Genomic DNA, 25,059 nt, shown 5'->3' with positions numbered 1-25,059 from the left:
CTCATAACGTTTATGTTTTTAGTGTTCACATAGATGAGGATAGGTAAGTATAAATTCAAAAGTGTAGTTTTCAGACTAAGTTTCAGGTTTTTGGTATCAGCACGTGGTTTTACCGTACATTTACTAGAAAAAAAAAAACTCTTCTTTAATCGGAAACTAAGATTTTATCATTTTTCTTCCAGTTGTTAATAATATCTAACAAATCATGCAAGCATCGCTTATAAATAAGTGAGCGAAAGATGTTATACATTATAAACAATTGTAATATGCATTCAAGTTTGTATTTGAATTTAAAATTTTAACAGAATTCAAATGAATGAAATTTATATACTTAAGAAAATTTTGGTAGATGAAGAATTGGTTATATTTCCACTTCTTTATTACAGAGCGAAGAACTTTTAATTCTCGAAAAACTTTCTCAGTTTTAGGATTATGAGATTTTTATCTAACCATGGGTCGAATATGTAATTGAAGTTTAAAGAGTGAGATCTCTTTTCTTCTTATCTCTAAGATAAACTGGAGGGTCGCGGTGGCCTGGTGATAAGGTCTCGGTTCGGAAGCCTGATGGCTTCAGGTTCGAGGCCCGATTCCATTGAAGAACCATCGTCTAACGCGGGTCTGGTGCACGTTAAATCTTTTGGGGCCAAACATCCTCCCTTTGATGTGGTGTGGAAGTTTGGAGAGGGGGGTGTCAACTCAGATGTCGTTCTCGTCAACTGACCGCGGCTCAAAATGACGAGGTCTGTCCCAAAATAGTCCTAGTGTTGCTTTTAAACGGGACGTTAATATAACTGAACTGAGATAAATTGATGTGAAATTCTTTCCAGGACGTTGCATTTCTCAAATGGGGCTTTAAATATTTCCTCTTCTAATATCGTGTGTAATCCGCACCTTCAATTACAGTAGTTTGGAATTTAAAAATAAGTTTTTATTTAGTTAAAAACAGAATTCATACATGGAATAAAATAATGGCGTGTGACTCTCGACTCTCTTAAGCTGCTGCAATGCCCATTAGATTCTTGTATTGGGATAAGATAAGAAAGAATTACGAAATAAATATGTAGACTGAATGAGAATATGTGGGAAATTTTTGTGGCAAGGATTTAGCTTAATAGATCAGAAATAAAAAGCAAAGTTATAAGTAAGACTCGTGCAGGCGAGGTACTAATGTAAACTTCATATATTTCCTTTTAATTATTTTGACTTCAGAAAAATTCCTTACTTTTGAATGTATGGAAACCAGTGCAGTTTTCTAGAGTTTGTCAGCACGTCTTAAATTGCGAAAAATACTAAATCAAATGAAAATCCTCTCCATCGATCGTGGGGCAAAAGCAAAAATTCCGCTCTTTCTGGCCAGTGGGCCTGGATTTGAAAATGTCAGCAAGGTTCGATCGCCTATTTTTAGAATTCCCCATCTCTAGGATCCGTGCAAAAATAGTAAAATATTAAAAAAAATCTGGCTGAATCACGAAGGTATTTTACCGCATTCAAAATTTAATTCTAATGTTCTTTTGGGTGTGGTTGGCCTACAAACGGAGAGTCCGCCTAACTTGTTTCGAATAAAAGGGTGCAGAATTTTATCTTGCATGTCCATCTTACTCTAATCTCATCTTCTCGACTTTACCATCGAGGTGGAAATTGTACAGATGAACTCAAAAATGCTGGTTGGGAGAATAGACGTTTTTTTCCTTTTATTTGGCGAAGGGAGGGGGGATTGCAACAATAGCTTTGAAAAGGCGAAGCGCTCGGACAGAATGGAAAACGAATTAAAGACTTATGTAAATGATCATATCTTTATTTGGAGGGTTTCTTGAAAAGAAGTTCCCATGTGTCTATGTATAGATATCCAAAACAAATTTTTCATGCTTGGCAATGTGTACTTTTCTACTTTACAATAACTTGACCCGTTTTCTATTATTCAACGAAACCTCTCGCTGCAACTACAGGGAGCAAAACAATTTTTGTACCGAAATATGTGAATAATTGTTAGGATGTTGGTCTGTCTGCGAATTTTTCTGAATAAAATTTTCAATCTTCCAAAACAGCACTGAGTGTTAATACAAAATTTCTTGGGAATCAATCGACTTTATGCAAAAAATTACTCAAAAGATCGTGGAACGAATTTTGAACATTCTGAAGAACAAAAGCAGGATAACTTCATTGACTAAGAAAACTTGTACCCAGTTAATGAACGCCGTTATTTTTCCGTGCACTTTCTGTTAATTTTTTTTATTCCTTCCTGCTATTCTACCTTACGTGAGAGTTATCGATGAGAGTTTGATATGATAAATTTTTAATTATAACAATGTCAACGTCCAGTTTTTTCTTGTAATGACATTGCTTGTATGTCTATGTCCAATAATACCTTATGGTTAATAAGTTACATAATCATGAACGTGGAAATTTTTTAAGGAGGAGATGGGTGGTGGTAGAAGTAGCCTCTGGACGTACCAATGAGAGTAAAAGGAAGGGTGCCAGGCACCAATTTTAATGTGTGCTGTGGCTATAAAACCTTTTTGCGTATATGTCAGGCCTAATATGGCGAAAGAGCGAATAATGTCATGCAAACACGTTGCGTTAGATATAACTGATCAAGAAGAGTCATATGCTCCGGCTGTCTCTTGCGTGCCATTGCGATGATCATTTGAAAATTGAAGGTTCAAGTGTCGACTTCATTATAGCTTTGCCAGATTGTAAACATGTCGCGCGTTAAATCAGTGAAGGACGATACGTTCTTGCTGTAGTATGGCGTGAAATTTGGAGAATGTTGTGTCAACCATGGTACTATTCTCGTTATTGGAATTGAGTTCGCAATAAAGCGATTGTTCCCTCCCCTTCCTGCTTTTTTTATCACTTCACAATGTTCCTTCAGCAAGTCAAATATTTCAATTTTCCCTCTTATATATTTAACACTGAAAAATACATAACTTTTTCAATAATCATCATCTGGAAACTGCATTAAATTTACTTTAAACGAAATGATAAATAATTTGAAAATTACTTTTTCATCTGATACATTTTTGATATTTTCCTGTTGAAAAAATTATAAAACTACGGCATCTATCGACTGAATGACATCTATGACTCTTAATTGAAATGCGATCTAGCCAATTCGTATGATGTCATTTAAACAACAAATAAATGCCGCATATGCGCCTGTCGTATTGCAACCTAAACTGTGTTTACATCAACATTTTGGTTGACATTTTGAGAAGAAAAAATTTCTCAAGAGTTCAACTTTTGACTGTTAGGATGAAAATGAAATTCTACTGCTTTGCTAAAATGTTCTTTTAGGTTCCTTCATAAGAATCTTACAATATTAGAACAATGGACTACGGAAACCAGAAGGGAAGTATTTATTTCCTTCTATGTACAGAGATCTTTTAAATCAGATTTTTCAAGCATATTGGTGTATAAATGTTAAAATAATTTGTAAGATTAAAAGTAATCTTAAAAATAATTTAAGTAAAACTAAAGGTATTAAAAATTAAATCCAATTTAAATTATACCTACTATAATAAAGTTTTGATTTACAAATGATTTGAGGGTAAAAAGCAAATGGTATGAAATAAGTTAGATGAAGTTTAATAACTAATAAAAAAGCTTCTTTAGTTGCAAAGTTTCTAATTGAAACAAAGTTAATTGAGAATTTTTGATAGATTTAATAATATGTTAGACATACACAAAATAATTACAAAGATGCATGGTAAAGTACATTAATGTTGTGCGTAAGTACAAAGTAAAGTTCTAGAATCAGCTCTGTTGAGCATCAACATATGCAGCACAAGATTGTAATCGAAATGATAGTGCCTACAATCTTCATAATACAGTATGCTGTAACATTACTGCGTTAAAAATGGATTTCTCAACTGATCTAGACCGAAAGTTCTGTACATCTGATTAAGGGGAACAAGAATAAATGTTAACACGGAATTTTTGGGAAATATCATTGACTGATCTCGAAACGACTTCACACGCTCGAAATTATTTTGAGCTCCCTTCTTCAGAAGAAAACTGCATTTCTATATTACATTTTTATCAATAAAATGTTTGTGCTTTGAATTTCAAGTTTATACTTTTAACATAAATTAATAATTTGAAGCCTTTTCTTGTATTGTTACTTATGTTATCCCTAACATTTATTTTTCCTAATTATTTTAATATATATATATATATTTCCCTTTAATATATATTTTTCTTCGTTAAAGTTAAAAATAAGAATATCTTCAATTAAAAATGAAAATGAGCTCATAAATCGTCAACTTATTTATGAAATGGGATGAATTTTATTATAAACAAGTACTGTTATTAAAAATTTATATTTATTCCGAACTTCTAGTAGGTATAAAGTATGTCAAATATTTTGCAAGGCATGGTATATTCTAATCATAATACAATAAAAAAAACATGATAAAATCGTCCTCCAAAAATGTGCGTAAAGAATTGCACTTAGAGACAGTTCTTAAAGAATATAATCCAACTGAGATACAAAGTAAATCATTAGAAATGTTTTCCATTGTACCTTTATTATTCTATAAATTTTATTAAAGAATAAAAGGAATTATAATGAAAAATGAACTGTAAAACGAAGAGAATTTCAAACAGGACTAAACAAAAGCATGTAATAAAATTTAATACATTCTAAATTCAGTTTATTCATGTATTTTCTGTTCTAGAAAGGAAAACAAACATTCTCAAATGCAATAAAAGAATTTTTTTTTGTTATTATTTAGTGCTATAAACTTTGAAAAAGAACACAAAAGTAATTATTCCGCAGAAATAAAATATTTTTTTTGAAACGCTGAAAGCAGAAACAATGATAATGATTACAAAAGAAATGGGAGGAAAATGTTAAGAATACTTTTATCAAAAGTGTATTTTGCAAGACATCAAAATTCTAAAATATATTTCTTTTAACGTGCTTTTATATTTCTTTTATACATATTTCATTGCTGTCCTTTACAATAAATCAGTTCGTTCAAATGGGATTGACACATACTAATCTACAAACAGTTCCTGACGCGTTTTATAATCGAAAGATTCTCTTTTAGCTTGCCATACACATTAGAGAATGGGAAATTTGTAAGATTGCAAACATTCTGCGATCAATTTATGCATATCCATCAGGATTGATTCATCTTCCTTTTTCTTATATCTAATGAATTTCTTAAAATATTCTTTTTGTAAATAATTGTTTTATAGAAGATCTCATCAAAGAAATAATCTTAAAAGCTATTCTCCCTAATCAATAAATCATTAATCATTGTTATTAATGTTATAACATGTCTTGTCAATATCGAGACGAGTTTAAATGATAATAAACATAGTTTGGACAGAAATTCGTTAGCTAATAAGCAAATGCTAATATTTACTTTGCATTGCAAATATAATATTTGCATTTTGATTGCGAAAATGCAAATATATGTCAAATATAATGCAAATAATGTAATTCAAAATGATCACATAATTTTATTATTGAATTTTAAATCATTTATTAACACAACAATTGTTCTTGTATGCTGCTTGAAAGAGGTGAATAATTAAAAAATACCTGGAATCCATATTTAATTTATCAATTTCTAATATATAAATAGGCACGTAGGTTCTCGTTTTTATATTTTGTATTTCTTAATAGAATTCGAGTCTTTTGACATTTCCATCTCAGAAGACTATAAAATCTCTTCATAAAAACTTCGTTGTAGGTATAAAACATTTTAAAAATACAACACAAAAAAAGTAACACTACAAAAAAAGTGGATATAACTCTGCTAGTACTTTGGGACTGAAAAATGTAATTCTAAAGAATTAATTAAAAACTAATTCTTCAGATTCTAATTCTATCGATAAACTAATTCTATCGATCAGCGCTCCATGCTTAATAAAATCTAAGTAAAATAATCCGCTTAAAATACTTAAATATAATCCGCCAAAGGGATGTCGGGCATCTTTGATTGTAAACAACCCAAAAAAGTTAAATAAAACATTATCAAATTTTTATTTCATTGATCTACTTTTTTAATACTCATTCTACAATGAAGAGAAATTTACAAATAAATAATAACTTCTTTAATAAATAATAAGTTCTTTATTAAAGTGATGCATTTGGAATCTCTGATCATTTATTGGGATTAGGAATACCGTACTCTTAACTTTTTTGCGTCGGAGAGTGCAAATGCAGTGTGTCTCAGTTATTCCATACGAATTAACTGGCGATGTTTGATCGATGTCAAAGAATTATGCATTATAGCGTTGAATTATGACTCTTGTAATGTTGCATAAAAGTAATTGTTCGTTTCACTTTTTGAAAAAGTGTTTGAATGTAGTAGTAAGTAGTAATGTAGTAGTAATCGAAGTGGTGGACGAAAATAGTCTTCCATTTGAGGTTAAAAACCTTTCATGTATTTGCCAAAATTTTTAACTTAATTGAATATTTCAAATTACTTGTTATTCAAAAAGATTTCATTTAGACAACATTAAGCTGTGGAAATTCGCGGAGAGTAATTTTAAGTTGTTGACTTTTGCTCGACTAGAAATGGTGGCCATTTTGTCCGAAACGAAAAGGTAAAAAAAAAAAAAAAAAAAAAAAAAAAATGAATATTCCAAATGTTTGCTCCATTAAATCTCCCAAACAACACGCTAGAAGAATAGCATCAGAACTAAAAAGAATTCTTTTAAGGGTAAAATAAAAACTTATTAATTCTATTTCATTGTGAAATAATTGAAATGAATGTTATAAGCTTTGAATAAAATTGTTAATTAATGATTATAAGTGACTTTACTAACAATAATTCACACTTTCGGGACTACATAATAAGACATTTTTTTTTTAGTTGTGACATTGTTTTACTATGAGCGCAGGTGGCAGTAATCGAGCGCAACTTTTAACAATTGCTATCTCATTACAATCACCTGACTGAGATTGATAGCTTATTTTAACAATACACACCGCGTTATTAGGTGCTAAACTTTTTGCTTATTTAGCGAATTATAGAACTTATTGAACACCCCGAACGACTCCGCTTGCGTTCTTTTTCAATAATAATTCAAAAAGAATGAGGGCTTTAATTTAATCTGCTGGCGTCCATTGGTCAAAGATCCGATTTGACGAGCGGTTTGAATCGAAGGTCATTTTAGAAGAATAGAAAAAGTCGAAAGGACCAAATGTTGGAATTGATCGCTGGAGACGGCAATCCCTACTGAAACGGAGTGACAAGAGCGGGATTTCGTACGTCCTCTGATAGAATCGTTGCTGAGCGCTCATTGGGTGTGGTCCTCGCGCTCTCTGGCTCGTTCCCATAGCAACCCCACGGCCCCCTTCGACATTCTAAGTCCCAGGACCCGAGCTGTGAATGAGAGAGAACTCCTCACTGGACTTGCATTCTCTTCCGAAGGTATGTGTTTCTTTCCTTTCTCAATTTGGCTCCCAATTCTTGTCCCATTTTAGCAGAGAATTAATTTTTTCCATTCTGTTTCATAATGGCCAAATTTCATAAAATTGGTTTTTGAAATCTCTTAATTATTGATTTTATATGGAAATGCTTGCAACGCACCTTCATGAGCGCAGTCTCATCTCCAAATACGTCCGAAGGCAAATTTTACCCGAATGATTTTTGTAACCATTTTATTTTTGGTTATTTTATTTTGGTTTAGAAAGTATTTAAGTTAAAGCAAATGTCTTAGGATTAAATTTGTTTTTACAAAAACTTTTACGCAGTTTGCCTTAAAGGTCAGAAATTCTAGTGAAAATTGAATATAATTTATAGGATTGAATATGGAAAGTTTAAGCTTTGACTAGATTAAAGATTCATAGGGTCATAACTCTAGTTAATATATCTTATCTATTAGTTATGCACTTCGGGAAAAGTAATTTAACTAATAACTGTAAAATAAAAATTGGGAAAGCAAAATGACAACAAATTTTTGTCGGATAAAAGCCATAGTAAGAAAGATATCTAATTTATCTTTTGGTACCAATATGAAAAAAAAAAAAAAACTATTTATTTCTGAAAATAATAGCGAGTTGTTTTAAATATTTTTTTGCATCTTTTATGGCAATGAATATAAAATTTTTGTTGCACAACAAAAACTTGTTTTTAGGAATCTTTTTTTTTTCCAAAAAGTTTTTAAAAAATAATTTAGTACTTAATAAATGACTTTTTCACTTAGATTTTATACAAATTCTTAAAGCTGGTAAAGAAAAGCTTGTTTCATAAACTAAGAGCAAAGTTTATAAAGTTCGTATGCGAATGACACGAAAACTTTATGTAAACCAAAACTCTAGAGAAACCATTTGATGGAGTATAAGAAAGTGATAACATAATACCTGCTTTTTCGGAAAACAAATTTTCATTTTTAATTAAATGTTTCAATACTTTTCTGTCTAAATTTTATCGTCGGGTGTTTTGAATAATTGAATAATTTTTTCAGAAATTTCTGATAGCTTTAACTTAAAAAAAAAGAATAAAATGCATTAATCCATAAGGAAAGATTCCAAATGAAATTCTAAAAATAGAAGAAAAACTCATTTAGTCAAATTTATTTCATAAATCTCACTGTATGAAAACATTTTTGAATGATTTTTTAAATTCATGTTCGCGTAATTCGTTAAATGAAGAATTGAATCAAAGAAAAACTCGAGCTTTTGAAATCATTTGAAAAATAATCTGTTTTATTGCATTCTTGACATACATACAGAAACGCTGTTAATTTATTAACCAGTTAACAGTTTCGACCTCTTCTGAAAATGCGTACCTAAATAGTGTCGCAAAAATTTAGCGATGACAAGTATACTCGTCAAACACAGAGTATGTGCAATAGGAAATTATGTTGTAATGAAATGCCTTTTATTTTTTTAAAAATTTAATAATCACATTTATTTACTTAAATTAACATACATTTTTTGCATATGAACAAAAAGAAAAATGAAAAATTAATTTATTACTTTAATTTGCTGTTGGTAAAGCAATTGGTACAATGCAAAATATTTTTTTGTTCCTTTGATTTCGATTTGGCGTCAAAATATTTTAAACATCTTGAAATTTACGAATAGGTTTGAGCTTTTACTAAAATTGTAGTTTAAACTGCAAGTTATCCCTACTTATTACTCCTGATGAATAAACTCGTCATAACGCAAAATGTTGTACTTTTTTCATGACAAGTATTCTCGTCAAAAAACAATTAACCGTTTAAGCTAAATTCTTTTTCTTTAATAATATGTGGAAATTTATATTTTCACTGCTGTAGAAGAAATCTGATTTGAAAGTTTGGCTTCCTTTTATCAGTTGTAGGGATATTTTAATTATAACTGAAAATTTCACTCTATAGCTCAATGTGAATCATAATAAGCAGAATCTATATTTTGTAGATTTTCTTGAAATGAAATGCATATTTTCTACTCAAATTAATATTTATTTTTCAATTTGTCTGCAAATGGCACATATTCTTTGTTAAAAGTTTCTCTTTCTTCAAGATAACGTTCTTGTTTGTATTTTCAATATCATTTAAATACATTTATTAAGAATTTGTCTTTTTACTGTTTGTTAAGGCTGTTCTACTACATATGGTAATTTAGGATTGGAAATATACCATAAACGTGCGTACATATATTTTTCACTAATTTTCTTACCAAGACCAGGAAATCTTCCGTATCATAATTTGCACTTTTGGAAAGGGAGGAAAAAAAACCAGTCTGGACATTTTTTCTCAACATAGAATCGTTTGTTATTACTAATGTCTTGTTAGTACTAAAAAGGTTGAAAAATAAAATCAAAGATTTTTTTAAAGCAATTTCAGAATAGTTAGAGTTAACAAATCTACTTCAATTTTCTTTGGAATCATCATTAGCTGTGAGAATTCGTGACTGTAGTGATTATTCTTCGCTCGCTACAACTCTAAAAGGAATTCTGGAGATGTATTTTAACAATTTTTTTACAAAGAACTTGTTTAAGCGGATAATGAATATCAGTACATTTATCTTTGAAAATTTTGTTTTTTGTCATATTATTTTTAAATAGCATTTCCTTGTACATCGAAGTGTTTCATTTTATTTCAGTTTAATTTTGAAGACAATTTTTTTGTAAAAAAAAAATTATAATTTTGATATTGATACTTATTTTTAGTATATTGCAATCAATTAAATTTGTTTTTGAACATGAGTAATGTATTTTCTTTTTTAAATCGAATTTTAAGAGAGATAGGGGATTCGGTGTATTGCTAAAAATAAGCTTTAATAAGCTTATAATTTATGCTTATTTTTAGCAATAGCATTAATCGTAAATTGTGTATTGTGTGAAATCTATTTTAGGATCAAACATTCTTCAATTATGATCCTTGAAATGCTTTAACCCTTTGGGTACATTTGACCATCAAAACGTTCCGTAATTGCTTGAATTTATGCTTCCATTTTTTTTCGTAATTCTAATTAGCTTAAAATATCTCAATATAAGTAATAAATGAATTCTTACATAAAAGCTACTGCCTTCACATATTCAAATTAAATGCGCTTCAAATATAAAAGTCGTTTCAAATGTATAGTGGAAGTGTAAATATGTTTTTTTAAAGCACCGATATTTTTGAAGTGGGGATTAAATTAAAAAGAATAGTCGAATGTATTTATTTTATCAACACATTTTACGCCGATCACGTAAGTAAAAGTACAATTTTTGATTAGTTGTTCCGGAACCGCCAGTGTTGTAAAAAGGCTTCTAAAGAGCAATTAACAAGTACAGTTTAAGAATTAGTGTATTTCCTGTTGTGTCAGTGTAATTAAATCCTTTAGATGTTAAACGCGGGATAAAAGCAAACTAAGCCATATTTAATAATATGCTGAAATATCTTATAATAATTTTCTTAAGCGATCCGTTTGCTACAAGAATAAATTTTATGTTGTCTAAATCCTCTATTGTATATTAATTGGTCAACTCAATGTATGTATACTCTATAATTTATTCATTGTAAGAGGAATGTTTTGAATCAAAAGTCTTCTGAATGCTTAGAGCAAGTAACTAAATTCATTTTCTAAATTTGTAATTTTTTTTTTAATTAATTGCAACTGTTAAAGTATCATTTTGTTTGTAACTGCACTTTAATACTATTTGTTTATTAAACTGAGAAAAATGGGGATTATTTCAAGAAAAGAATGATGGCTAGTAAGAGACGCAACATTCGAAGAACATCTAACTGCTTTATTGGAGGGCTGAAAACGATTCTTGTTTGAATTTATGAATTTTGGTAATTAAGTTTCGGGTAAACTGCATAATTTTGATTATTTAGTAGATGTATTGTATTTTGTATTGTACCTATTTCCTATTGTGTATTATTGTATTTTATTATTATCTATTTCCTTACAAGATTTCTCTAATAATTGTTTAAATGATATATAATAAACAAAACAAAAAAACAATGAACAACAAAAAAATTTTAAAAATTATTTTAAAATGAGAGAATAATAACATTCGATACAAGAATCATAAATTCTATAAATATGTGCATTTCGTTTCAAGATCTTGTTTCGATTTCTTTTTATTATTTTGATCTGTATGAAAATTCGTTGGAATAAAAAGTTTCTATCTCATTCTGTAGATATATGAATAGACTAATCATGGCTTTATGAAACTAATTTCGTATTAGTATACACAGGCAAGTCTAATCATTTTAAAAGAAAACTATTAAAAATACGGCGAAAACAAAATTTAGATTGTGTAACTTCAAATTTTATTTTCCGGAGAAAGAATTAAATATATGTTTTTAATATTTTCGATTACAAAATAATCGTGATCCCTTTCAATTTCGAGTCACTTGCAAGAACAAGCATAGAACTGTGCCTTAAAACTCGAATTCTTTTTAATCGCCCGTTACGAATGACGAAACTTTTCCGATTGTTATAATTTAAGTGGTTCTCGTCCTTGAAAATCCCTGAAAAGAATTTGGTATTAAGAAATGCAAAAGTGCTTCAATAAAACCGGTATCTATCTCAAAAATGGCCTCTTTTGTTGAAAGAAGTGGTATCGCACGATCCAATCTGTGGATAAATGCATCCTAGAAGCAATTACCAAATTACGGTAAAGATGGTCGAACTTGCACGATAGGTGGAGGGATGAACAAATCACGGCAGACTTTTTTCCTGGGTGTGTCCTTACTTAAATAATGGATTCAGTTAATCGACCAACTTCTGGCAACGAGATGTCTTTACGGCTCAAGACTATTGGCTGAGAACAGTACGAACCGTAACCAGCTAAAACGAAATTGCCAGAAAATTTATTTTCACACTTTCTAAGGTTGGCCTTCTAAAATTATGAGTCCCGACCCCAAATGGGGTGACATAGTCTGGCTTTGGAGTGGTGAAATCTTCCACATGTACATCTATCCCATTCTTCAATGCTAGAAATCATATCTTCCCCGCTCCTCCATTGATGATGAGATTATCTCTAAATAGATTAAGCGTTCTGTTTGTTACGTTTGACGATTAATCACCTTCAGTTTAGAGAATGATTGAAAAAAAGACAAATTAGCAGAAAGTAAGAAGACTTTATTACTTTACACAATCGCCGCAGAAGGAAGATGCCATTTCCTTTTTTTTTTTTTTTCAAGCCACCCAAAGGCGGAAGTCATTTTAACTCTAGTAGAAAACACAAGTCTTGCCTAAGAATTGAACCCGGACCCTCTGGCATAACAACATCGTGCATAAACCGCTTTTCCAGATTGAGTTGTAGATTATTCATTCTGCTTAACGAATGTGTTATTTTAGTTAGTAGGACACTTGAAAATAGTTGACTATTTCTTGGTATTTGTATTTTAAATTGTGATATTATGAATGCATGCATTTAAGTTTTTAAATTCAAAAAATCCAGTGATTCGATGCACTTGTCTGACTTATTAAGATATTACAGGACTGAGACAATCTATTGAAATTTATATAAAATATGCCTCAAATAATATTTTTTAATTATTTTATTTATTACTGATTTTTTTTAAATTTCATTATTTTACTCTTTTAATGTAGATTTTGGATTGGGAATAAATTGAACCAATACGATATTATATATAAAAAGAAGGGGGTCAAGTAAGAAAACTTTTTGCGTCCTTTTGCCACAATGGTATTTCAGATATAGTTTATATCTAAAAAAATTATCAAATAATAAGATTTTTCGCATCAGCTGTGAAAAGTGCTTGTACAATGAAGAGAATGAATTACTAGATAGTTTATGAAATATCCTTTTCAAATTCCCACACATTAAAAATTCGTTTTGTTACTTTTTAAAAGCTGAAAATCATTTGAGAAATTTTCATGTCATAACTAGTCAAAAATAAACTGTTAGAAGGCCTAAAATACTTTGGATTTTTTTAAAGTGTTATCTGATATAAAGCTTACCTGCTAACCTAATAAGTGTCGTTAAAAATGAATGGTATTTTCTTCTTTAGTGCTGAAATTTTTCTTATTCTGATTGAGATATCACAAAGAGGACATCTTATCGTAGTTATTGGGCCAAAATACCATCGTAGTATAAATTCATTACAAACAATGGAGATATTGCTTTCTATTGTTTCTATCGTGCTGTTATATGCTTGCAAATTCTTCTGTTAATTTATTTCTTACAATAAAGATATATCTATCGCTGCTTGTAAAGGTTAATTAGAAGTCAATTAAAAGACGTGATTGATCCTTAATTATGAGATAAAACATCTGATAGCCTGTTCAGCAATTAGAATTGTGAACTTTATAATCCTTGTTTAACAATCTTCTAAAATTAAGAGGATTATCTTTATTTTTATTTCGTGATGGCTTTAAGCGAAATTTTTTTATCTCATCCAAATTATAATGCCTCACCATTTCCTAAAAAGTAATAAAAAGCCTTTAAAACTTTGAGACATCTTACGTTCTTCTCACCCATTAACATCCATTTTTGAAATATCTCGATTTTTTTTCTTCTTTTTGCTTACTTTCGTTTGACAGTTATATTTTTTTATCTTGAAGGTAATGCCAAATAATTCTTAGTTTTACATAATGCAGGTTAATCAAAAGTAAAAAAATTCGTTTAATTTAAGAATTTATTTAACTTCCTAATCAAATGACACCCTATACGAGGCATCTGTCAGTATTTTCGTCCATATGAGAACTTAAAGAGCATCGAGACTTTTGAGAACGCGTTCAAGTGATTAAATTAATTGCTCCTTTAATTTATTTTAATTTAAAAAAATGAAATTCTATAATTCTTCGTAATCGAATTGGTCACGTCATTGTATTCAAATGAGTTTAATAAATTTAGTTTAGAAATATAACAGCATTTGAGTTATTCAAAATTAGTTTTTCTACTTGAAATTTAATATTTGTTCATTTTAGGAATGAGTTCACTTTCATGATTTCGAGATTGATCAAGGAAAAAAAAAATATGAAAAAGTTTTATATATATATATATATATATATATATATATATATATATATTGACAAACTAAATTACAGAATTTTTTTCACTTTTTATTAAGTCATTTCAAAAACAATTCATTTTTCTTCCATAAATTTAATTAATTGTGCTTTTTTCACGTATGAATTTCTATCATTTTTATTGGAATCTTGCTATTATCTAGAAAAAACATTGAGTGTATTTTTTTTCGGGATTTTTTTCACATACTTAAAAAAAGCGTACCTAGAGTGCTTTCTATTAAGTTTCGCACTGATGTGAAAATGTGGCCGATTGGTCCACAACTGATTTTTTTAAGTAGATAAATTTTTGAGTTACTGTATTTTCTTAATCTCATATAGGATAGACCGATAGATAGTCAATTTTTAATAAATTTGGACAAAAAAATTCGATACGCTACATCGATTTGTATACCAAATTTCGTTAGTTTACTGAGTTTTGTGCATATATACACAAAACTCATTAAATATGGGAACCCGGTACGTGCATGCGAGTCGTTGCGCTCACATACAAGTATAAATACTGGCAGGTAGATACTGATTGTCAAATATTCTCCAAAATTTGACAGAAATCTATAATTTTGGTATTATGATTATTTCCCGAAATTTACCTTTATGGGTTGTTACATGTTTGAGTCATGATCACAAATTGTATAATTTCAAAAAGGATTTTGTTAAGAATCGTAAAACTCGAAAATTTGGTGATTCTCGAATTTCTCTGATTATATGAGACAGGATCCTTTTTTGATAATTTTTATACAAAGTATGACTAAAAGCTGTCTTCATTGAAAAATGCCAGACATTCATGCATTCTTGAAAATTATGCATGAAAGCATACAAATCTCTTTTCCAGTATGTTAAAATTTAGTTTTACATCAGAATGAAAACATTACAGAAATAGAGTAATTAAATTAAACTTCCTTGAAATGTGCGCAAATTTTCAATTGTTTTTATTTTTATAAGAAAATTCATATAGAGAAATGTAAAATATTTTCTCTATGTCTGGACAGTTGATTTACGAAGCGGGATTCTCCGAGCTGTAGAAGGAAGATATAATCACTCGCGAAAATTATGCAAATTTTGAAGTTATTTATCGTAACTTCCTTGAATTTGAACCCATCCCATTCAAACAGCATGAGGCAGAGGTCAGGTCATTGAATGGAGCCTTAAAGTTGATTTTTTTTAGATTTATTACAACGTCCTGCGTTTTTTATTTGACGAGTCTCTTAATTAATTACATCATCAGGTACAACTAATTAATTTCATCTTTTGCTTCTTTGGTAGTCTTGATGAAAATGGGTGACGAAATCAAAAGGTTTCGCAAGCAACCAGCCTAAATGCGCTTTCTAATTGAAAAGACTTGGCGATGTTTTTTTCTTAAGCTCGTCCTTTTTCCTGATGATTCGTAAATTTCTTTCTACCGCGAAGAAGAAACTCGAAAGGAAAAGTTATCCACGCAAAAATAAAATATCCAGAGTTCCTGAGGAATTGGCTTGATCGCTCTTTTGGCAGTCCCAGAAAAGTTTCCGAACGCCTTACCAAAAGCTGGTTGGCTAATCCTGAGGGTGAATACACCCGGAAATGACCCGTTCCGTTACCCCGTGGGCCCCAAAGGTCAAGTCGCTCGACAAGGGCCCCTCGCATTTTTATTGTTCCGTGCGTGCCACGGGGGCATTCCGAAACGTCCGAATAAATTACGCACTTTTCATCTGGGTCCCATCTCTTTAGAAATGATTTTCTTTTCAATATTCATTTTTAAGTAATCTGGGAAGAAAGTGAAGCAAGTTCGTTTTTCGCGATCTTCTAGCGAATCCCCTCTTATCATCTTTCATATAGTTTCCACTAATGTAACTGACATAAAAGCTAACAAACAAAGCATATTGGTTTTCGTATTTTAAACATTTGGTTATAAAGTGTTTAATTCCATTAACAAGTATGAAAGACAATGGTAGCAATATCCATTAAGTTTAAAATTTTGCAAACTAATTAAAGAATAATAATGAAATTTGCACAAAATATCAGTATGGATTTAAATATAAAATGGCAATATTACTCTTAAAGAGCTATCAAGTGGTAAAGTATTGTATTCATTATTCAAGGCGTTAACAATTGTTTTGTACTTTATCTTGTATACAGACGCGAATTAAACTTGGAGAGCCCCTGGCACTGAAATTTTGAGGCTTCTGAAAGAGTGCTATATATTTCAACTAGGCAATCATTAGATTATAAAATAATAAACATAATTTTACATATTTTTAATAACAGTAAATCTATTTTTTAATAATAATTTCGTTTTATACTTAAACAGTATGTTTCACTGAAGATTGTGAGGTGGAAATGAAAGACTCCATATTTTCAAAATAACTAAGTGCAGGAAATAGATTAATTTTATATAGAGAGTAAATCCATTAATACTAATGACTATTAAAGCATTTCATAATCAGTGAAGATGGAAATTCAGCGTTAATAATGAAATAGATAGCTTTGTAAGGAAGTGTTAACTAGAAATGAATTTGAAAAGTACCTAAGTCTAAAAAATTATATATAATATTTTACATAATATATAAAAAATTATAAAAAATGTATTAAAAAAAGTCTAAAAAAATTATTATATTTTTGGAATTATGCCTGTTTATATGAAGCACAATTATTCAATAACGGAATAACATAGACGAACGAACTTTGCGAGTAGCCTTTTAGATTTGTATCAAATTATGCACCGAAGAGATAATCACTCAAAATTGCCTTCATCGTGGTCTGGAGCTAAATTCAAAGCTCTCCATATTGTTATAATATACAAGAAATTTGAGCGAGAACACAGCTCTTTTTTATAACCACCCCTTGACCTACTATAACCGTGGTTTTCTTAACTTCCTAATTAGATTAAACATTCTATTTGGAACATTTATTTAATTTCTATAGTGATGTAAGGACATCACTATAGAAATTTGAGATATTGACGCTTGTTATGCGATTTTTGCATTTTAAATTACTTAACTGTTTCACTTAGTTGCAGATTTAAAAATTCAGTAATTCGATGCGCGAATCAGACTCGGACGAAGGGGTTAAAACAGTCACAGTATTCATTATGCAATCTCCATTACCTCATGATGACATTAAATTTTTTAAATCCACCGCATGTGATCACAGTATAGTCCTAATTCATACTTAGTCATATTGTCAAACTAAATATATATATAAAAAAATATTGCAATAAAATATTTTTGCATACAGAAGTACAATTTTTGTATATAGAAATACCCCCTCCCACCGAAGATTTGATTTTAACATAGCAATACAACTCCCCCTTTTAAGTAGTGATTTTCAAAAGCTACGAGAAGTATAATGCCAAATAAAGTCAAAATAAGTTTAAAAGAGGATCATTGAACTTTTTAATGATCTCTCGAATATTTATACAAAAAAAAAAAAAAGAAAAAAAAAAGATTTAGTAAATAAAACGAATTATTTGTTTTCTTGATTGGAAATTCGAATGAATCGTTTAAATTGTTTGATTAATGAAAATAGAAAAATATTAATATTTGGGTCTTATATGTTGATGAGACCTAGTTTAAATGATTTGTCATATTTAACTATAATAATATTCATTGAAATGAGAAACTCCGTCGTCAACATTTGTTAAAACGCAGTGAAATACATAAAAATGTTTTGAATAAGTTCTTTTGTACTGATTGCTATCGGTAATACATAAATTTGGCGGAATCGATTGATATTTAATTTAAGAAGATATTAAGATTAAGATATTTAATTTTGGGCCTTATTCCGATACTATATTTTCTATTTCTATCCTTAGTTTTAAAATTTTTTCATGCAAAGTTTGAAAATATTACTTGATTTATAACAGAGGAAGCCTTAAGAGCAATGTCCAAACTGTTGCTTTATTTAAAGTGTAAATTAATTTCGTACAGCTATTTTTATAAAAATATTTCACCAATATGAACTTCGTTCAATTTAAGGTTTTACTACATTACTTTTTTCAAAAACCAAACGGCTTTTGAATCAAAACAAATTTATCAGAATTGGATTTTACGAGATACTTAGATTGCGCAAAAAATATGCTCATGATGTACTTAAAAAAAAAAAAACTCTTTCTAGAAAGAAAAATTTATATGAAAAGAAAACCCTTTTACCCGTATCGGAATTGGGTTTTGTTCCTCTCGGATTGTTGAACGGAGATGCCTTCCGGCATTTTATTATGCAGTGTGGAATTTTCGGTAAACTTTTAATGGGTAATTTATGCCAAAGGTTGGCAAGTAGGAGTTCCGCGATGTTATGTGAATTAATTTCATGACTTAAATATTGCTTGAGTAGAAACTGATAAATTTTATGTGCGGAATTTAATCACAGCCTCAAAGAAAACAGTTTTTACTTGATAACAAAAGAGATGCGCAACATGTGACGATGAATTTTAAAGACTGGTATAAATCTTTTAAAGCGTCTTTTTCAGATATAAAATTATTTAAGAAGATTTTAAAGTACAGAATATTAATTCCTTGAAAAAGAAAATTTATGCATTATCGCCATTTGGGTCGTAATTTTTTTATACATTTCTATTTAACTCGACTTCTTGCATGTTTGTAAAGATGAAATTTTGTAATTGATTCTGCAGTCCTTTCCTCATGTTAAGAGGTTTGAAATTTTGTACATTTGTGTATTCTAAACTCAATGAAAATACACTGTTTTAATAATTTTAAAGCTTAAATATCAGTTAGCTAGTTAATTCACTTAAATTTTGATTCAGTGTTGGTGTAACTTTTTGATAGTGAATTTCATTAAAAAATTGATTACAAGAGTCTATAATATTTGTATTGAAGAATTTTAAATTACAGTAATAAAAATCCTTTTAATTAAATTTCCAATCTAATATAACAAACCTAGCCTTGTTTTATGCAGTAGTTCAAAAATCTCTTCCTTGTAGAATTGCATATTTTAACAAAACCCATGAAAGAAGTTTTCAATTATTTAAAAATTAAAAGCAACGTTTGTGTTTAATATGCTGCAATATATTCTGCGAAGAAATCCATTTTTCATTCCAATTAAATCCTGAAAACTTTTTACTTGTGGTCATCTTGTAAAAGGTTTGGTTTGACAAAGCTCATGATTAGAAATTCTGTTCTATATTCTTTGCGATTTACAGCTTTAACTGTTTTTGCACGGTTTCTTTACGAGTTTAATCTCCTGTTTCGTAAACCTCATAAAAAGGCAACTGGAAGGCTTTATGGATATAAATGTGCAAGAAAGGCGGGTTTAAGCCATTTAATAATATTTCACTGGCAATTATGGTCTGAAAGCGGATGAAAATTTGCATAAAACTATTTCAATTTTTTCGCTTTTAAGTTTTATTTTTATAAAAATTGCAACTTCCATAAATTCTGAATCCAACTTTAGGTCTGTTCATCTAGAAATAAAATTTATGTAATGTGCAAATGATTTCACTAGATTAAATGCGGATTCCATTAACTTTTGGAATTGTGTGATCATTCTATAAGGACGTTACAACCCTCTCTGTGGCACTATATATGTATCACTTGATTCAGTGGCATTTGGCAAATTCTATATTCTTTACGATTTACAGCTCTGTTATTGCATGATTTCTTTACTAGGAAACAAAAGTGTTGTGTATATCTTAGTGACCAAATTAGAAAGCGTCAAGAAAACAAATTTTTTTTAAACTCTAACTCCAAAATCGATAATTAAGGCGAAATTAAAATATTTTACCTTTGTTTCAATTGGGGTTGTGCTAAATTGTCTTTCAATTGGATTCACTAGATTAACGTACTATGTATATTTTCTGAAAATCTCCACCTACATATAAGCATTGTTAATGCCATTTATCCATCAAATATATATTAGTGGAATGCTCCAATTTTGACGTATGCAGATGAAACTATTCTGAAAGTAGAATTGTTTTTTTAAGATTTGTTCGGAGAAAATCCCAGTCATTTTTTTTTTTTTTTGTTTTTATCGATATTGGAATTTAAACATGAGTTTTTTGAGAGAGCTTGGGCTTTATAAGAAATGGAATAAGTTCTTCTATATTGTATTTTTTGCAACATAATAAGTAAATTTTCTCAAATCTTGGCGTTGGAGAAGTATGGCCAAAAATGGCTTTTGTACCATAAAACCAAACCAATTGCCTTTGCTAAATCGTTATTTAGATGCAGTGGGTCATATCGGCGACAACTGCTGATTTTGCTAAAAGTAGAAATATTTTGTTACAATTATTACAAAAATGTAAATATTGATTAAGAAGCGTTTGTTAATAACTGCGTTTATTAAATATTTAATCAAAGCAGTTTTTTGAAAATACTTTTTTTATTAGTATGCTAAAAGTTTCTCTTGAATTTTAAATATTTTCTACTTTTTAGTCTTTCATTTATAAATCATTATCACAAATACTATGGAATCTTGAAATCAATTTATTTCCTCAAATGTAATAATAAGTGTCACTACTCGTACGGAATAAAAAAAATAATTAAAGGAACCGATCAGTAAATACACTATTATTATACTCTCTATTCTTTTTCATGCTTTAGCCTGATTATTATTACTGTTCATTCCTTCTAAAAATAATTTCGTTAAAGCAATTCTTAGGAAGATAATAAAAAGATGGTTTACAATTTAAAAATAATCTTAGTTCAATCTACCAAATATATAGCCAGATATTTTTTGTTCATGTAATAGATTTATCCACATGCTGACCTTATCTTTCAATCTAACCTCACCTGCTGTTGCTGACAGAAGGTATTCCATTTCTAAATTACAGACGTTCGGATATGACAAATATAATAAAATTGACTACCTACATAGAAATGGAAAATTCTTCTTGAATCAATTTCTACTGTCACAGGAGAAGATTAAGTTTGAAAATTAAATTGAATTGTTCAGAAGAAAAGAAACTGCTGAGAACATAAATAGTTTCCTTTTTTTAAAAAAAATTCTTTTATATCATTTGAGCTCAGTTTGCCTGAAGGAGATTGTCATTTTCATTGGTTACGGCTGTCGGGAAGAAATTTAGATCAGGCGTTGCGGGTTAAGTAATATAAAGTACTATTAGCAATTCACGGATAGATTACAAAACTTTTCAACAATTTTATTGCTGTAAAAATAAATGAAAGGTTGTGACCAGCATGCAGTAGTTTTAAAGTATATAGGAACATATTATAATGGCATATTACAAAATAATATTTCAATTATATATTACAAAAGTTGCAATATAGTTACATATTAAAATTTTTCAATAATCTATTATATTGTAGCATATCTAAGTTGTAATCTAATTAATAATTAATTACATCTTAATGCCTAGAGTGACGATTTATAGACCAAATGCAATTTTGCGCATCACTGTAGTTCCTCTGCTTTATAGTGAGCTAAGATGATTTGTTCGCAGCATAGTTCACGCAATAGTTATTCACGCATAGTTCACGCAATAATTACTCTACTTTTATTTCATAACTTAATTGATTCAACTATAAAAGTAATATTATGACAAGCATGCTTATCGTAAATCATTTTGTATTTGCAAATGTGCACAACATTTACATGAAATAAAACTTCTCGTTTCTTGCTGTGTAGAAACTGTATCTCAATTACTTCATGCGAATTTGCGAGTGACATAGATATCATATCGTTGCATATAAGTAGAGTACAGTTCTTTGCAAAAGTATTAATAAATTAAGCATTGAAGGCGATAAAATCTATTAAGACAATTACGCTTAATCGCAAGTGGGGGGGGGAGACTAAAAATAGTTCAAACATTTTTTTATATAAAGCCATCTTAAATGATACTTATCCCGATCTTGCTGTAGGTACTTGGGATTGAACGATTGTTGTGACAATTACATGGCAACTAAGGATGGATTTCATCGGTAAAAAGGTACTTATTTTTTAAGGCATATAAACTGCAAGATAACTAGCAAAAGCAGTCCTACGCTCATTCTTGCCTCCGAAGTTAAGATTGATATTCCATATTACAATAATCAATAAATTATTGTTTGTTTGTTTCTTATGGCACTTGCCACTGACAAGCCCGCTGTTACGAAGACAGCGATTTAAGCCTGAGGGGGAACGTCTCTTATTTCTTATAGCAGCGCCAACTAGGGCCAAGAGTACGACTTTGCCACTCACGCATCATTCATTCGCTTGCACAACCCCTTTTTACAGGAGGGCACATTCACACATCTCACAGATAGAACAACAGAAGAACAACCATGCCCAAACCGGGACTCGAACCCGGGACGCCCAGATCACGGGGAAGACGCGCTGCCCCTATGCCAGGACGCAGGCTCAATAAATTATAACAAGTTGCAGGAAAGAATTAAATATCAATTATTTAAATACATTTTGTATTTTGAGTCTGAAAATCTGATTTTTTATATTATTAATCATAATCATTATATTTGAAATGAGTTAATTTAAATGTTATTTATAAGCATTTTCATCAAAATTAAACTTGAAGTGCACATTATGCAAATGTTTGATAAAAAAAATAAAATAAAGAATAATAACTGCAACAACTGAATAAGATAATTAAACATTTTGAATATAAAAAAAATCTGTCCTTTTTTAAATATAATCCTTATATAAAAAAATATATCCTTATTCTCTGCATAAATGCAGATAAATCTCGCCAAATTGTAATACTAAGTTATAATATACTCATCGTATAGTTTCGGATATTTTTGTTGATTTATAAAAGCGTTTTGCGATTAGTAAAATAAATTAATAAGCTTTTTCAACTTTAATATATATACATAATAAATAATTGAAAACATTTTTCAACAAATCAACTAGCCTATTTTAAATGAAAATTTACTATATCGCCCCCCCACCCCCACCATTTACTAGTAAAGAAAGAGCGCGTATTCACAATTTCTCACTATTCGTTTCGGCTGGGGAACGACTGCTGATGTAATAGGGCATATCATAAGAATCATGTTTGGCAGAAATTCTGATTAAAAATTTGAAAGGCCACTCTTAACATGCGTGTTATAATTTGCCATTGTGACAACTAGCCCTTAACTTCTCTAATGAAAGTTGAAAAGTAGTTTTGAAAATAATAATATTATTGACGTAAACCAGTTTTGAAGCCCAACGCCATCAATGGCCCAATTATTGGTTTTACTATTTTCGTTAAAAATGACGAATGTTTGCTGCTTAAAAGAATGTCCCATTTCTAGTAATTTCTGTCATCTTCCTAAATTTATTTTATGATAGACTAAAAGAAAATAAATTCTCCATTTTTGTGGGGAAGATCTGTTTGATTTTTTTTTTCATGTCGCTGTTCACAATTTATGGATGATAAAATATGCCGAAATAATTTATTTGTAACAGTCCATATTTTGTATTCCAGTATCTTAAGATTATGCTGAGTAATAATAGCATGTATCTTCGTTAGTTTTTTCAGACGAAGCTCCAATAAAGTATATTTTTTGATACATGAAAAGTAGTGGTCTGAAATAATTTAAGGAATTTTTCATACTTGGAAATTTACTAAGCAGTAATTTTAAAGCTCGCTTGCTCCGCGATTTTTTTTTACTCATGTCTAATTAAATAACGAATTATTTATACATTTATCGCTTAAATATATTTTTATTAAATTGGTACTCAGTAGAAATAAATTACAGTAGATATTATAAAATACAATCGAGCAATTTTTAACACTATTCCTAAAGAATTAAAAGTTATTTCTAAAGCAAATAAAATAGCTCAATAATGAAATAAATTTAATTACATTTTTATTAACATATTGCAATTTATTAACATATTTTTTATTTTTAACTTATAATTCACTATTATTATTTTAGAATTTTCAAATTTTTTTAATTCAAATTTTATTAGAGAATGTACCACTTGTATAGACTCAATGTCATTAGATAAATTGATTATTGAATTCTGTAAATATTAAAACAAAACAATGTCATCGAGGATATGTAAGTTTACAAAATTTCAAAACAAGCCCATCTGGAAGCGATTAGTAAATCGATTACAATATTCCACACTTTCAAACAGGGAACTAGTCAAATTTAACAAAAGTGAATAATGATCGGATCCTTCGCTTTTTGCGATTAGCTTCGCTGTTTGGAGAAGAGAATCGGGTGTATATTTTTGAGCAATAACTCTTCCGTTGATCCACTTCGTCAAAAATTTGATCCCAATTTTTAAATAAAAGGATCTAGCACTTAGCCAATTTTTAATTTAAAGGATAGCCTAAAAAGTAATTACAATAGTGAGCCTTCCTTTTGGTAGTTGACTGATTGAAACATTGCAATGTCCACCTCGAGCACTCAAGGTTCCATCCCCTTGCTGTCTCAAGGAAATTTCGCTAGTGTGTTAGGTCCTTAAGACTACAAGCCGATTTCATTCTCTGGCTTATTTCAATCTGGATTTATCGTGTTTCTTTACAGAAAGACAGACAGTCCACCATTTGAATGGATTCGATTTGGAAAGTTTGAGTCATGTCTATTTTATAGAAAGAATCTATACAAAATTTCATCAGTACGAATTTTTCTTCTGTTGAGATATACAGACGTAATCCAAAAATTTTATTTTATACAGATTAAAACGTGGATATTCAAAAAATAAAAAAATATCTGTAGAATAAAGGTAAAGATTCGTGTTTG

At 29.6% G+C, this 25,059-nt stretch overlaps 1 protein-coding gene across 5 annotated transcripts in view; it reads left to right on the top strand.

The window, feature by feature from the left end:
- LOC129960811 (CD151 antigen-like) overlaps nucleotides 1–25,059 on the top strand; it is a 165,717-nt gene that overhangs the window by 50,517 nt on the left and 90,141 nt on the right. Inside the window, exon 1 of one of the 5 annotated variants that reach the window (XM_056074468.1) lies at nucleotides 7,274–7,391. The exons of 3 other annotated variants lie outside the window; for them this stretch is intronic. Coding sequence is in view for 1 of the 2 variants with exons in the window: in XM_056074466.1 (XP_055930441.1) it covers nucleotides 7,350–7,391 (42 nt within the window). In the remaining variant the exon portion in view is untranslated. Of the gene's footprint in view, nucleotides 1–7,273; nucleotides 7,392–25,059 lie in introns of those variants that run through there. One more of the 5 variants, XM_056074466.1, reaches the window with a different exon arrangement.

Source organism: Argiope bruennichi, chromosome X2, assembly GCF_947563725.1.
Source record: "Argiope bruennichi chromosome X2, qqArgBrue1.1, whole genome shotgun sequence".
NCBI classification, from domain to species: domain Eukaryota; kingdom Metazoa; phylum Arthropoda; class Arachnida; order Araneae; family Araneidae; genus Argiope; species Argiope bruennichi.
The sequence above is the reverse complement of the archived record's forward strand: the minus strand, read 5'-3'. Positions and strand labels throughout refer to the sequence as shown.